The following is a 16,015-nucleotide window of genomic DNA, read 5'->3' on the forward strand; positions in this document are numbered from 1 at the left end:
ATTTCAGATAAATCAAAGATCGCATGTCAGCAGATGTCAGCAGTTTGGACTTAATTTTCCAAATCTAATTTAGGAATAGGTCATTCAGTAATGCCAGCCAATGTCTGATCTTCGCTTACTCGTGGACCGTCGTCGAGCAGTCGTTTTTGACAGCGGTCTGAAGAAAGTTGTAATTTTTAAGTGTTTGATGTGCAAATGCGATAATTCTTAACAAAAAGGAGAAAGGCAGAAGACGCCCAAATATTCATCAGAACTATTTTACTACTTATTATATTATAAATCTCCAATGAAGGAATGGCAGGGTGCATATTACCCCTTCATTCCACGCAAACCCATGCAGCGCACTCCTTCAATCATCACAACGACCAACTCATAAGCTCCCTGTGAATGCCTTCATCCGATCAAAATGCCTTAGGGTTGGTTGCTGCAAGATGGTTATCACGATGAATGAAAACGTGGCATCGACTTTAGACCGTTGATTCACACATCTCACACATCGAGAGTACGTGTCCTGTCCTGTCCTGCATTATTTTTTTTTAAATATTCATTCTAAGATAACTGTGCAACGTTATTAAATCCTCGTCTGTGTCGCTGGTGGCAGTTTAAATGGATATACACTCATGTAATGTACGGTTATAATATGCAAGATATCGGATTATCAGAGAGATGTTGAAAAAAAGCCTTTAAAAAACACAGACACAGTGCTGTTTGGGAGTCAATTCATCCCTGTTGGATAACAGACACAATCCAGGGTAAAAAAAAGTAGCATATGCGTGCAAATGTTAAATGAGTTGATAGTATAAATGTCACATTCTTAAATGCCCTAATTCATGATATTATGCGCAAACAAACTCTACTTCAACTGATATAAATGAATATAATATTCATAGGTCAACGGAAGCACGTTCTGTAAGCTAACTTAAGTCAAATTACTGCGCGGGCTATGTTGGACTGTTGGTTACATTGCAACGTGATACATTTATAAAAATTAGTTGAATACGGTGGGAGTACAGACGAAATTAAAAATACGACCGTATATAAATACACTTTATTGGATTATCCAGGGATTACGATTGTTCAAACACAACGGTCTAATAACGCCGGTTTGTCAAGCGTTATAATCCATTCATAGACAGACGTGCGATTTTCATCTAGGTAAAAAATCCATCTTTTCACGACAGGATATATTGCAGTAATTTGCTAGACGCTGTAATGTTAACGCATATTATTAGATTATGTCTACTGCTTTTCATGGAAGTGCGTTCTGAGAAAGAGTATTGTACCACGTATACGGCAGCGATCAGGTTTTTAAAGACTTGAGTTTATAAAACTTGCTGTTATATTTTACTACACGAGACAAGGACCGCTCTTTAAACGATGAGAAGTTCGACCATACGCCACGCTTGCGTCAATCATGAACAAATTATCAGAAAAAAACTCTGTTAATTAACTCCACATCCACGAACAAAATTGAGAAGCCTGTTTACAGCAGCAAAATCTTTACCCGGAGTGATCTTCAATTAAGTAGCTAGTGTTGGTTGTTTTTTTTATGTATCGAGTTGATTTATGTGTAATTAAAAAGTGTTTAAAGTTTAAACCCGTTCTTTTAACAAATACACATTTCTACAATTATCATGGAGTGTTTTTATCTACAAGTTCTTCGCCTCATGCACGTGCGACGGTAAATTCAGGCGATCATAAATTAAGCGTTCCATATATTGTGATTTTGCTCTGAGTGCATTCGAGTAACCAAGAATTTCAGCAGGAAAGGTTTTTTTTGCAGGATACTTGATGATATTTTTCTTCATGAATGTCCTTCTTGAAGGGCCGTACAGCGAGTATGTCTCCAAGTTCGACACAAATACATTCTCAACCAAAGGTTTTCATAACTTAAATTCCAGCAATTTCACGCAGGCCTCGTACCAATAACTATCTACTTTGAGGCTTGAAAGAGTCGGCTGATAGGCCTCAACATGTACTATCATCTGTAACTACCAATGCGACATTTTTTATCGTAAAGGACGCGACATGAGCGAAGGCATCTGCGCTAGATATCCCACGTTTTTAGCAAAGTTGAATTGAATTATTATTTACTTCGTGTCTAGCGGAAATATAGCTAAGCTAGAGAATGTGACCGGACAGCGCATGAAAAACAAACCGCCGGCGGTACTGTAGAGAACACTGTTCACACATAACAGCCGTCTTGAAAGCGCACAAGACGAAAAATTGAGATCGGGTTAATGGCTGGTGGCTTCGTGCCGCGGAGGAACGGGACCCGTGGTTGTTGAAAATTCAGTCCAGGGATGAAAAGAGCAGCGACAATTCGCGATACAGGCTGCCGCTTCGGCCCGGGACGTTCAACTTGGTTTGAATTACACCACGTAATGACATCAGGTGTGCATGACAGCTCTGACATTTTTGAAATCTAAACAATTGAGGACTTCCTTCATGAACCGTGGACACAACGATGTGATTACGGTAGATGCTATTTGTATGAAAGGCGCCCTGAGGAGTTGTCGACAAACTCTTTAGTGAACCTAATGCATTCCGTGCGAAACTTACCTGACCATATGTTGGTATTTACACTTCAATGACCATATCTTAACCGCAAGGAAATGCAATGATCTTAATATATACTAGAGAGATCCCCTTACCACCACAACTACCGTAGTTTAAATTACCGTCTTAAAACTCACCGTTCTTCTCTGACGACGTCAACACCGACCGCGACCGGGGGGGCTGCCATGTTGCTTTTTATGACCGGAGCGAAATTTCTTAGTACGAGCTTCACGACCGAGGCTCCGGTTTGAATGTAACTACACAGCGAATACGGGAATAATGTACTGAGAAAAATTGTGGATAACGGTGGAGGATAATCATGGATAATTGTGAGGGAAAATGGTGGATAGAGGGAGGTAATGATGGATAGTGATGGTTTGAGAAGGGGATAATGATGGATTATTGTGGGGACTATGAAAGGATCTGAGTGGTAATGAGGGACTAGAAACCAAGGGGATACTGATGGATTATGGTGGGGGTCATGAAAGGATCAGAATGGTAATGAGGGACTAGAAACCTACGAGGAGGAATCAAAGGCATCTCGATGCTAATGTAAAAGTCAGGCTTTTTGCTTAGGGCGTCAAGAAAACACGCTTTGTGATGATCATGCACAAGAAAGAAAGTGACCACCCACCTTTCATATCTACTAATTAAGAGATCTCGAACATTTGGTAGAACAACAGAACAAAGATCTAATGTCCACAGTGTTCTAAAAACATGAGAACGCGATAAACTTCGCTTCTAAACCGTAAACCATTGAACAACACGTAAAGATGCATCCACGTGTGTCCACTTACTGTTTCAGAGAAAGAACACTGAGAAAATCAACTAAAGTTGATTGATCGTTCATGTTGATCGCGAGCTGTACAGCACCCTTGATATCACCGTCTTTCCACTGCCTCCACACCATGTTAAGATTTCTATGTCTGTTTGAAATCACAGCATTGAAAGGCGTATGACCTGAAAGAAGTATCGTTCAGCATCTTTCACGTTATTCACGTTAGTTCAAGTTTTGAAGTAAAAAAAAGCGCCGCACCTTTTTGAATAACATTCGCCGCTTCGGCATCGGTGATTTTTGGTGCTGACGGAATATCCCGATCTGGATTGATCTCTTTCTTTACTTGGCTTACGTCGTTATCCTGCAAGCAAAGGAATTGTCACGCCAGGTCGTGTCACAAGCTAAACTAGCTTTGCCTAGCTCTATCAGATCTAAACCGTTCTTCCTCCAGTAAGGACGTCCTAATGAAGGAATCCTCAGGCTCCTCGACTGTTCACACGTCTCCTACACACTCTATTCTTGCTGTATACTAAATTAGATCTTCATTCCAAAGATGAAAGTAAAAGTTCTCCGACTCACGGGCAGGAAATCTTCCATATATAAACCAGCGGGTTTATTACGTTCAGATGGAACCAGAGTGCTTGGTTTACCAGAATGAATATGATCGGGTTCCTCGGGAGACGGGACCTGAAACGAGACAAGGACTCGTGCAGTTGATTCAAGCAACCAGGTATCGCGGGCGAGGGGGAATACGAGAGGGCATACGAGGGGGAATACCAGGGATTTACCTTTCTATCTTGAGCTTTTTTGGATGCCGGTGGCGCTGATGCAGGTGGTTGCTGGGGTTTTGTTTGCGCTGGCTGTTTAACGGCTTTTTCCGGGACATTCTTCTGAATTTTTTCAGGCACGTTTTTCTGGGGTTTCTCAGGCGCATTCTTTGCGGGTAATTTTTCAGGCTTGCTCACGGCGGGTTCGTCTCTTGTTTCTTCTGGGTTATTTTCTACGAAGAAAGACCTCGTCGTCAGAGATGATGATGATACGACGGTTAGTCACCGAACATGCATTTTACCTTGTTGCGGCTGTGGCTCGTTCGCTTGTGAAGGATATCTTGCCCGCGGTGGCGGGGAACGTTCTGAGAATGAAACACGGAAAATATTACAAGAAATCAGCAGTTTATCCTGGGTGTGTTGCCTGGATGTCATTTGGCAAATTTCGTACTCAAAAGCCCAACGACTACGAGTTTTGGCTGATGGCGTAAGCAAACTAGGGATCCAAGGATAGTGCAAAGTTTTCATGCCCTGTATTAAATACCTAAGCAACACGTTTTCCCAACATAAACATTTTGACTTATGCCAGTAAAAATATAATGAACTAGGTTAAACATTAATCAAAAGGAAATTACTCAAAGTACTCAAGTTACGTTAGCCGCGGATACTGTCACTATTAAATTATAATTTTAGTTGCCCATGTAAACCGGACGCGATTTTCTCAGTTTAGTCTCTTTTCTTCGTCAAACAACTGTGACTACATTCACTACATTCATATGATGGCAACAATTTATCGTCATTTCATAAGAATAGCCAAAATAGTTGCGTTGTAAATAATGTAAATAGATACTTCGACGCGTAGCTAAATCGATACAAAACAATATACTTATAATCAATACTGTATACCGCCAAAATGATTTGATTACTGCACAAAATGTCCGTTTTGTATAGTATCATTTATGTACTGTATGCAGAATACCAGGTATCGACTTGCTATATATCGACATAATATATATTCGTCATTCGTGTAAGAGATCTATCAATACATAAACAACACAGCGTCGTTTCTTCCTAGTAGCTCTATTTACGGAATAAACCTTCCAAATTATATTTGTGTCGAATTGAATGCTCGTAATTCATAACATAAGTTGATAAATTGCGTAGATTCTCAAAGAATTGCACGATTTTTACGCCCGGAATGTTTTGAAGCAATGGTCGTCGCTCCTCGTTTCTTTACATCGTGAATAATGTTGAAGGCTCGATGGCACATGCGCAGTTGCGACGTATAGGAAAAAATCGGGTGTTCCGGGGGCAAATCTGCGCAAATCCCTTTGAAACAAAACCCAAACCGCGGAAAAGCAATGCTTCAAAATTTACAGTAACGGTCAAAATTCCTCAATATTTTGGTGAACTTAGCAAAAAGGATGTAGAGAATTAATAAATAAAGCAAGTTAAACTGATTTAAAAACTTTAAATTACTGATCATATACAAAAAGGTACTATACGCATAAATCAATCTACCCCCCGTAAAGTTTACACTATGACTGACTGACTGACTGACTGACTGTCTGACTGACTGACTTACTGACTCGTTTGAATTTTCGCCACTCATCACAATACTGCAAAGTTTCTCAAACTTTGCACTAAAAACGCGCGAGAATGACGAATCTCGTACTCGTAGTCATAGCGAGTTTATATCGCAAGTTTGCATCTAACGCAGTGCCATATCTTACAGACTAATCTAGACTACTATATACAGCCATATATACTGTTTACTCACCCAAAGCCGATCGTGGTGTAAAAACCTGGCCGTAGTTATCTTCGGTTGGCGACTTCCTGACAGGTGTACTCGGCTTTTTCTCAGCTTGTTGTTCAACTTTGCCTTTTCTGCGCAGAAAAAGTAAAAGCATAAGAGTGGCACTGATCACAAAACGCGCACGCGGTTCTAAGAAGATCTTCGCGTTGACGTATGTACACGCATACCTCGTCTTAGATGAAGTAGTAACGGGCCGTTTTGTTTCAAACACTTTTCTTTGCGGACTCGTTTTCTTCTCTTCGTTAGGCTTCGCTCCGGTAGTCGGTCGTGCAACCTGACGATGATAAATTAAGGCTGTTGGAACAAAACGTTGAAACATCAAAACGCCAGATGATGATTGCACACATGCAGTTCACTTCTATTCCCTACAAAGCCACTTTTCATCGGATCTAAACTTGCCGGTCACAGTCGGGGCTTGTCTAGACCTAAGCGGTTTTCGTTTCATTCAACCGTTCGACCCTTGAACTTCCGACCTCAGATCGGAAGTTGCTGAGCTTGAATGCCATATAATTAACTGGATTGTCATGCTGCCGAAACCCACCTGAGCGACTTGTGGTTCCTTATCGTTCACGTGCAATTCCTCGAAATTTGAAACCATCTCTTCAACGTTCTATACACAAAAAATATCGTCTTAGAAACGCTCTTCCGAATACTGTACAGTGTAAAAATCGTAAAACAAATGCTAACTATGAAATGCCTTTCTCAATAATATGTCTCTCGACTGAGCTAGTACAATGCGCCGTCCTACCTGGAATTCTGACACCCAAATTGAAGCGTTCGTTTGGAAAAACGAAGCGGCGATCTGAAAAACATCGTAAAGCATCGTAAAGTCGCGTTTCTCAATGTAAATAAACGCATAAAACAACAATCGTTCACGAGGCTTTTTAGGGGGATATCAATTGCTTTCATATCGTTTATAATTAAGCAATTCAGAAGAACGAGAAATAGACTTGATCAATTTCAAACGCATCACTAAACCAGGAACGCACCAGTTTTTCTGAAGCAACGACCATATCGGATACTTTGCCCCATCCCACTGAAAAGCTGTCAAAACATCGCAACGGTTCCCAACCATACAACTACAGCAAAAAACAGATCATCACAGTTCATTATGTGCATATGGCTAAAGGGAGATGCTCAGAGCGACAGATTGTAGTTTTCATATCAAGTGTCTTGTTGTATTATTTTCTAGAAACAAACCTTTAACGAATCGTTGGCGCCACTGAAAAGACATTGTCCTTCCGGGTGAAACACCACGGCCCTTCATGGAATAAAAAAAAACAATATTAGAAGAAAATTCGACAAAAAATAAATATTAAAAACATATTCAGCGTTCGGTAAAAACGTATCAACGAGTGCAACCTGATGGGATTAGATTCTTGGTCAGTTGATGAAACTAAACATATTTTTTCCAAATCCCAAAACTTGATTGTCCTATAAATATAGATTCAAGATAGGTTACTTCAAAGGTAGCAGAGGGACAAAAAGGGAGGGAGGGGGATAAGATGGAAGGAGGGGGAAAGAGAGGGGGATAAGATGGAGGGAGGAGTGAATTATAGGATAGGATTAAAGGTGAGTGAGGTGAGCAGGTGGGTAAAAGGAGGGAGGGAGGGGGTAAGATGGATGGAGGGGGACAAAAAGGAAGGGGGGGAGTGGGGTAAGATGGGGGGAGGAGTGAACTATAGTGGTGAGGTGACCAGGAGTGATTAATAGCAAAGTATATATGAAGTATACCTGTCCCCACTGCCAGTTGCCATGAGAAATTCCTTTGGATGAAATTCAACAGTGTTCACTGGACCAGCATGCTTCACCTCGGATAACTGCTTACCAGCAGTCAGATCCCACAGCTTGACAACAACAGATAGAATTCTGTAGAGTGAGATTGTAAAACTTACTATATAAGGCAACATCATTTTCACACAAACATACCTTGCATAGACTGTCTTCGCCTGCAGAGACAATCCATCTTCCATCCGGACTAAACCGTAAGTGGTTCACAACATCTGTATGACCCTAACGACATGAAAGTTTATGCATCAGTCATTATGAAGAGGAAAACTTTGAAGAGCGAGGTCATCTACGCACCTTGAATGTCATTATGCATCCTTTTCTTCGTATGTCCCAGACCTGAAAGAGAATATTCGTGAAATGCATTCATTATGCATGTTTCAGTTTGGAGAAAAATATATCCTTTTTGGATTGATGCATTGTTATATATTACACACCTTGACATTAGTGTCCATTGAGCCAGATGCTATGTATTCACCGTAGGGATGAAAGTCTGTGCTCTTGATGCTGGACTTATGACCAGTCAATGTCCGCGTGACTGAAACAAAATAGCCACATTAGTGCCATTAGAATTTAGAACTATGGATTCACTAGGGGGCACCCTCTCCCCTAGCCTAGGGTAGCGAGGATGCAGGAGGATGTAAATTTGTTTACCAGTTTAAGTTTTAGGGATTTATGTAAGGAATATATAAATTTTAAATCATATACTTTTAGCAGCTTCAACATCCCAGATTTTCATTGTTCCAGACTGTGATCCAGCCACAACACTTTCTTCAAGAGGGTTGAACTGGACACTTTCTACTGGACTGGTATGACCAGAAAGACTCTGAAAACATTTAAAGTTCTTGTTAAAGATTTTCACAGATTGTCAGTACTTTCACACAAGCTCACCTCATTTTGTACTTGGAAAGGGCACTCTTCTTTCTACATACAGTACTAATAGACAAGAGAGATCAAAACTACCATCCTGAACACAACTTACCAGGATAACATTTGGTTTCCCAACCATCCACATGTTAACTTTTCTGTCATCACCACCTGTGACCATGACGCTGCCCGATGCTGGTCCCAGAGCAAGGCAGTTGACATTATGACCATGTGCAACAAATTCATCTAAACATCAATTAGTCAGTTAATTCAATAGACCTTTCTTATAATGATGTTGAATGCGGAAAGTCTGATGTTACACAAAATTTGATTGGGTCCACAAAACTATCGAGCCAATCTATCAAACTTTGTGTTACATCAGACTTTCTGTGTTTGACGTCATTGTGAAAAAGGTCTCTTGTGTAGAGTACGTAAGCCACAATTTTTTATCAGATCTTATTCCAAATCCTTGTGACAGGCACCAAACAGACTATGGACTATGTAAATAATGTGTAAATATTTGATAGGGCCAACTAAAATGTCAAAACATGATACTACTGTCCAGCCTTTATACAATCCACTCCAGGTCAAAAAATACTTTACAGATTTCCGACTAGGCAGAAATACTGCAGAATTCTTCAAATTAGCAGGCATTTCAAATACACCTGCACAACAGCGTGGCTCTTATGATGATAATGACAATATAATATATCAACTCCTGGTTCGTGCAATATATATGTAAATCTGAAAGTGATATTTGAAAATTGCGATTAAAATACTCCTTTTCCCATGTTTCAAAGCCCTGATATTTGAATCCTGTAGCCATGCTGTTGGGACAAACAGAAAATTGGCTGAAATTGGCCGTTTAATACAAGATTACCGAGTTTGTTTATCGTAAACAAAGCATCTCGCTTTTGACAGAAACTGTTGTTTTACAATTGCGATTGTTCAAGTATCACTGCCAAACATTATACGCCTTTAAATTGTATTGTACATCGCTTGATTCAAAATTCAAAGTAATCTTTCGAGGACACTTTTAAATGCTAGAGTACAATAATTTAAAAAGATAACAATTTGTAATGTAAACAAGAAAAAAAACCGGCGAATGAGACGAATCGATCGCCAAAACCACAATGACCAGGTTAAACACAAAGAAACCCCATGGTTACTTCTAAAATAAGCTAAATATGACGGTTATGTGAATCGCAGTCGGGCAGAATAGTGATCGTAAGCGAGAAGAGAAAAATTTGAACAAATACTCACGTTGTTTCCAGCACTTTTTGCCAACGGCTCGGGTGGAAACGGCTGACATATTTCGATTGCAGGTTTCAACTCTCTTTTGGTTTCATAAGGAATAGCATTTATAGCACAAAAGGAAAGAGATGCGGTTTTGATTTCATTAGATTTTATGGATTTACTTGGGTTTTTGCAATCTTTATCCTGCAGCAAAACGTCCAAGAAATTCGTTGAAAAGTCATGAAACTGAGTAACTGACAAGTTTTCGTGATATGAGCCCAATGTACATTCAGGGTGCGGAGTCTGCCCATCCATTGAAAATGAAATTTACTAAATTTACATGGAATTAAAAGACTTTTTTTTATCTAAATTTAATAAATTTATTTCACAAAATTACCAGTTGAAATATTTTAGGACCACAGAAAATACCTTTAAAGGAAAATTAATTAAACATAAATAAACTGATAAGCTGAATTGCTAAATTATAAGTCATAATTGCATATTCAAATGAAAGACACTAATGCTTACAAGAGAAATTAATACATAAAAACGGTAGCACCAAATACTGAGCTCTAAAGGAACTGAACTGATAATAATAAGTACAGAGGTATTTTTAAAACAATTCCAATTTTTTTCTTCGTTTATCAAATAAAGTCGTTTTTATTACAAAAAAAGGAAAGTAGAGGCAAGTTTGGTATGTTATTGCAGTTCAAAAGATGCTTAAACTATTGCTCTATGCTAAACCAGCTCGCCAGAAATGCAAGAAGTGCGTCATCGTATGTGCAAGGACAGAGCCCAACGTCTCCAAATGTTCGTGAATATTTCTACTACATTGACCATCAAGGACAGGTAAAAACTTACTGAGATTATATTAAAAAAACTTAGAACAGAATTTAACTGATTTTTGATACAATGTTCATTTGTTATTGTCAAATGCACCCCCCTGATTTCAAATAGAAGTGTTTCAACCCCCCGGCCATAATCTTAAACTATTTTTTAGTTGTTTCTCCATGATGCAAGATTGAAAAATTTCATCACATGTTTCAAAGGTACTTCCAGTATTATCACTGAGTCTATAATGAATACCATGTCACCACTAAACTAACCATGCTGCATATATACTTTTTCTAGAGAAGAAATTTCTGACATTTTTCTTCAGACGTTTGAAAGTCAACAACACTGGTCGTTATGAAGAGTTTCCGTATGTCTCGCCTTGCGGAAAAGAGCTGAACTTCATCCAATGCGATGACAGACCTATTGTCTTTACCTCAATTACAACAAATCCTGATAACACACAAGAATTACTGACTATAAATGGAACTGAGAAACTGACATACACTTTTCAACCGGAAAAGATCTGCATGTTTCCAAAGACAGGTCGAATATACCACCCTGCTGATGAAAAATATGGAGGCGTGGGGCTAGTTAAATCTAGTCTTGGTATAGAAATAAGTCACTGTTTTGAATTTAGGGACAGGAATAGTGATGTTCAACCACCTACACATTTTAACTGGAATGGAAAGACATATGAGCTTGATAATTCATTGTGGAGTAAAATAAATGAGAGCGATTAAGAAATAATTAAAATAATCTAGATATAATTATTAATGATACTGTAAATTTTCAGAACTAGAAAAACATACTGTTTTGTAATTTGAAAAAGTTATTTACTATCTCTTGCATGTACTATAAGTTGTATAAAAATATAAATATTGTTACTATATATATTATAGCTACATTGTATACATTTTGTTACTCTTCAAGTATCTTCAACCTATTGTCTTACCATTGCATTGCTTTCAACTAGTTGTTAATTTTTGCAGCAACCATGATCTAGGAGTATGTAAGTACATAATATCTACATTTACACCAAAACTGAGGGTGGCTGTGCATCTGAGTGTCCTAAGTTTTTTCATCAGGTTTGCTGAATATTTGCACAGAACCTTTTTGAACCCATGACAAGCCTGAAGTCTGAGCATTCTGTGAAGTTGTGCTGTCTATTGTTTCCTAAAAATTCCCAAATTTGACATTGGTATGTAATTTACCGGGAAAGAGTTGTATTTATTTAACATCTTTCCTACCTTTGAATTTAAAATTGAACTCTTAATATTCTCATGTTTTTCTGGGACCCACTCTGTAAACCTGAGTGAAAATAGAACCTTATAACAATGGAAATGAACAAGGAAGATGTTGTAGGAAAAATGTGATAGAATGATGTTGACATAACTCAGTTATACAAGGACAATGGTTTAACATACTTTATTGCATGTGGATCATCATCGATACTGTTGCAGAGTCGTTCTTGACAATGATTAATGTTTTCTACCACTTTAGCTTTGTACGCTTCACAATCATTGTTATGACTAGAAAGGGAAATGATGTGTTTACTTGAGTTTTCTCATTGCTTCTCAAAAGCGAAATTTCATTATGTGTAGACACTTACAGCATAGCAGCTTCCTGGTTCACTGCATTTGAACTTTCAATTCTATAAAACAACCTTCGGGCAAACAACAGCACCTGCCATAAATGATTGACAGTTCTCCTACAGACAGATAAAATTTCACAATTAATATATCAGTCTTATCAAACAAATTTTTATATAATATATTTTTATAAAACAAACCTCCACGATGGAAATGCTTGTTTGACGTCAACTTCACCTGTTTCAAAGTTGATCAATGGATGGTACACCGCTGGCACAAACTTCACCTGCTGTTATTACAAAACAAAAGGCCTACTGTTTAGATGCACAAAAACATTAATTTTTAGTAATTTCACTTTTTTTTCTTTGGTTGCTAATTACCGGACAGTCGCCATCTGGAAAATTCTCCGGTATTGTCATGACAAATTTGAATACTCCTTCTTCATAAATCCCATGATGAATAAATAACACGCCATACCAAACTATGAATAAATCATGAATGCATTCACCAAATATTACAACCTATGTTGGACTGTCAAAATTTTCTCAACTTACCCAGGGGTGTTCTAGCTCCAGGAAGGACATACATTCCTGGAATTCTTTGCTTCTGGAGAAGATTGCTATAATTCAGAGAAACCAATTTAAATGTTAAGGATGGAAATATTTGGAGGTGGCATGCAGACAGACAGCCTGCTCTTTGCAGGATTTCATGCAAGAGAGACAATACTTACTACTCAGCTAGAAGAGTGTACTCCATGAAATATGGACCATAAGATTTCAATACTGCTGATGCGGTAGCGTCCGCTTTTTGCCTTGCGACTGATCTATTCATATACTCGTCCAAGTCTGGACTGGGTATACTTGGAAGTCTCTTCTTTTCGGCATCGGCTGGTTTGGTATTTTGTCGATTAGTTCGCTCAGAAGAACTGTCATTCTCTGACGTAAAAAGCTGTAAGCAAAATTTAACCATGGTTTCAAACCATTTGGTGGTAGAGCAATGAATGAAAGCTCTTTAATCTTTGCATAAAAATAAGTCATCCTGTACATAGATCAGTTTCAACAACAAAGGTTAACTTGTTATCCAATATAAAAGACTATGATCATTGTTTTTTTGATCTTTAATCTCGCTGTTCAGCCTGTTCTTTTTTGAATAGTCGCTTTATTACAGCTAAAAAACACACAGTAAATACAACCTACAAAGTGGACAAATACCGCGTGATAATACAAACGACATGCGAAATTTATTTTACTCGTATTATTATCCTCAAATAATCAACAAAAATGCAACATGTCAAAAATTCTGAAAATATTTGTGAATATATGGCTAAAAGCTACAGGCTTACAGCTTTTAAACCTAGGAAAACCAAAGGAAAACCACATAAACCTCTTACCCTACGCTTTATCTGGTATTTCATGTCCTTAAGCATGGCCATCGTTATCTTTTAAGCCATTTTTTTAGTGTGAAAATGTTGAATTTCAGACAATCCAAATTCCAAAACAAATTATTTTCTCGAAGCGTTCTATCACCCGACTCGCTTAATTCATTTGTAGTGACTGTCAGCCGTCAAAAAATTCGACGATTGCTCCGCTTTTGCGATCTGGGAACTCGTCGTCCGCCTAATTCTCCCCCCCCCCTCCCACCTAACCCAAAGTGAGCAATGGGAGGAAGAAATGACCCAGGCACTACAGCACAAAGACAAAATACAGGGAAAGAAGAATACCCAACTATAATTACAACTAAATCACCGGACTTCGAGCTTACTGAACCGAGTGCTTGCATGTCGTTAGTTATTACAGTAGGCTGTCCTAAACATTTGCGTCTTTTCACCCTGGGGGATAAATATCCTTTTAATGAAGACGCATATTTGGGGAAACGGTCACCCCGCAACACTGATAATTATAAAATATCATGCAGGGTGAATAATTTGGAAACTGCCACAACTTCTTGTATATTTTGCTGCCAGATATGCTGCAAGCTTTTGTAACCACAGCGTGTGTTGTTTGCCTTTTTCAATTTATTATTTATCAAATGGTCATTACTTCAGCTTGAACGTGTTTAATAATAAAACACTGTCAGGGCAAACCAATGTGGCACGCAGCTGCGAATTAACCGGCTGATAGGCAGAAAAGCAATTAGCCTAACTCAAAAGCACGCTAATTTAATACATCGAAAAGCTTAAAATATGTAAATCTCATGGCGAGTTGATGTGGATTGACCAATCATGTAAAATAGTGCGTTTATCGATGTATATATATTATAATGAGATACTTGACTTTTGAGCAAGTCAGGGAAATTGTTTTGAAATAACCTTGATAAGAGAGCAAAAAAACAAAATTGAAAAGCTGGTGCAGAAAATTGCTAAAAACATCGTCAGAAAAAGCTGTGTGTAGCTTGCGTGTGTGTGAGAAAGATAAGTACAGACAGTTTTCAAACGTTATTCAGTTCCTTAAAAAGAAAAATGGGATCTCATGTGACAAATTCATCGGTAAAATCAAACATCACTGCTGACTTAGGTCCTGCTCCACCGAAGGTAAAAATGGTTTGAGGTCGAACACAATTCAGGCAGCTAGATCAGAAGCGAGGTTTTAATAACTCGGCACAGAGAACGAACATATTTAATGAATATGCATATAATGTATATATATATATATAATATATATATTATATATACATATATATGTAAACTGTCATAAGATGTATGTAGCAAAATAGTACATCATAGTAGACATGTCCACTCTATTTCAGACAAATGATTTCAAAATAACTAATATTAGGATAACGTAGCCTTGTTTAAAATGATATTCGGGGCATTTTACCGTTGCTAAATATTTTGAAAGGATAATTTTAGTTCAAACAGACTAGAAGGTTTGTTGATAATTTTCGACTATTTTTATTAAGACGTCGACGAAATATTTACAAATTTCAATTCGTGTTCTCTTACTCTCCCGAAAGAATGACCCTTGCTGAATAATTATCGTTATTTAGCACGAAAAAAGAAGCAGTTCTGTTCCGTCTTTTGTGCAACCTTAGGGGAATACTCCGTAAAGTTTAGCGTCACAAGATGCATATAATTTATGTTTGAAAAATTCATCAAGGTAGCAATGTTTCAATTACATCGAAGAACGTGTTTGACGCTGAAAAGGTTTTCTAAACTAAACGAAACACTTCAGACAAATCAGTACTGTTGAATACCTAGGGAGAAAAAGGCTGTTCCTTTAGGAAGATGAACACACAGTTTTTCTGAGTCGGTGTTTTTGTGTCGAACTGATTTAATTATCTTGTACGTGGGATATCATTATATGTTCGCGATGATATACGAGGAGGTGGTCTGTTGTAACTAACTAGCCAACGGGAAATGACTGAAGATTGATATCATTGATTTACAAATGCTCTGTACTGAATAATTTAGACATTCAACCCCCAAGCACTGAAGCACTTCAAACTTTCACTGAAACAGCAGTGATTCTAAACACGATGCCATTGAGAGATATACACTTTTGATTTAGATATTAAATATTCATGCTTATAAATTATAATGTAAACGAGTAGTGTAAGTGAGGAGAATGAAGAATGAATCGATTAAATTCATTACCCGCCACTTTGTGAGCGAGATTTACTAGAAATAGGGGCTAAAGAAATATTATCTGTAGTACAAGATGTAGTATGAAGAATGTGAAGCGTCCAAAAAGAGATAAAAAAGTGAGTTATATTAAGAAATAGTGGGCACGAAATATACGTTTCTACTTTTTTATGTTCTAGTTTCCTGGTGGTGAAGAAGATG

At 38.0% G+C, this 16,015-nt stretch overlaps 3 protein-coding genes across 3 annotated transcripts; 1 reads left to right on the forward strand and 2 right to left on the reverse strand.

The window, feature by feature from the left end:
• Positions 1-380: 380 nt before the first annotated feature.
• Positions 381-10,077, reverse strand: LOC114532756 (katanin p80 WD40 repeat-containing subunit B1-like). Its single transcript, XM_028554336.1, has 22 exons — positions 9,839-10,077; positions 8,691-8,821; positions 8,417-8,534; positions 8,146-8,246; positions 8,006-8,047; positions 7,850-7,933; positions 7,655-7,767; positions 7,283-7,354; positions 7,121-7,181; positions 6,910-6,999; positions 6,669-6,722; positions 6,462-6,530; positions 6,088-6,194; positions 5,885-5,991; positions 4,407-4,469; positions 4,126-4,337; positions 3,917-4,024; positions 3,596-3,698; positions 3,357-3,519; positions 3,194-3,268; positions 2,697-2,816; positions 381-2,425 (listed from the first exon to the last, which is right to left on the reverse strand). The coding sequence occupies exons 1-22, from the start codon at positions 9,885-9,887 to the stop codon at positions 2,293-2,295; spliced, it is 2,175 nt and encodes a 724-aa protein (XP_028410137.1). The 5' UTR covers positions 9,888-10,077; the 3' UTR covers positions 381-2,292.
• A 347-nt stretch (positions 10,078-10,424) lies between these two features.
• On the forward strand, positions 10,425-11,501 carry LOC114532708 (UPF0598 protein CG30010-like). Its single transcript, XM_028554276.1, has 3 exons — positions 10,425-10,660; positions 10,812-10,860; positions 10,943-11,501. Exons 1-3 carry the CDS (start codon positions 10,508-10,510, stop codon positions 11,383-11,385), a joined length of 645 nt encoding a protein of 214 aa, XP_028410077.1. The 5' UTR covers positions 10,425-10,507; the 3' UTR covers positions 11,386-11,501.
• On the reverse strand, positions 11,390-13,752 carry LOC114532707 (protein AKTIP homolog). The gene is made up of 9 exons (XM_028554274.1): positions 13,625-13,752; positions 12,965-13,182; positions 12,789-12,853; positions 12,615-12,715; positions 12,435-12,523; positions 12,255-12,353; positions 12,070-12,174; positions 11,893-11,953; positions 11,390-11,818 (listed from the first exon to the last, which is right to left on the reverse strand). Exons 1-9 carry the CDS (start codon positions 13,664-13,666, stop codon positions 11,714-11,716), a joined length of 885 nt encoding a protein of 294 aa, XP_028410075.1. The 5' UTR covers positions 13,667-13,752; the 3' UTR covers positions 11,390-11,713.
• Positions 13,753-16,015: the final 2,263 nt, after the last annotated feature.

The sequence above is a fragment of the Dendronephthya gigantea genome, unplaced genomic scaffold (genome assembly GCF_004324835.1).
Source record: "Dendronephthya gigantea isolate DGI-Jeju-01 unplaced genomic scaffold, DenGig_1.0 000080F, whole genome shotgun sequence".
Taxonomy (NCBI): domain Eukaryota; kingdom Metazoa; phylum Cnidaria; class Anthozoa; order Malacalcyonacea; family Nephtheidae; genus Dendronephthya; species Dendronephthya gigantea.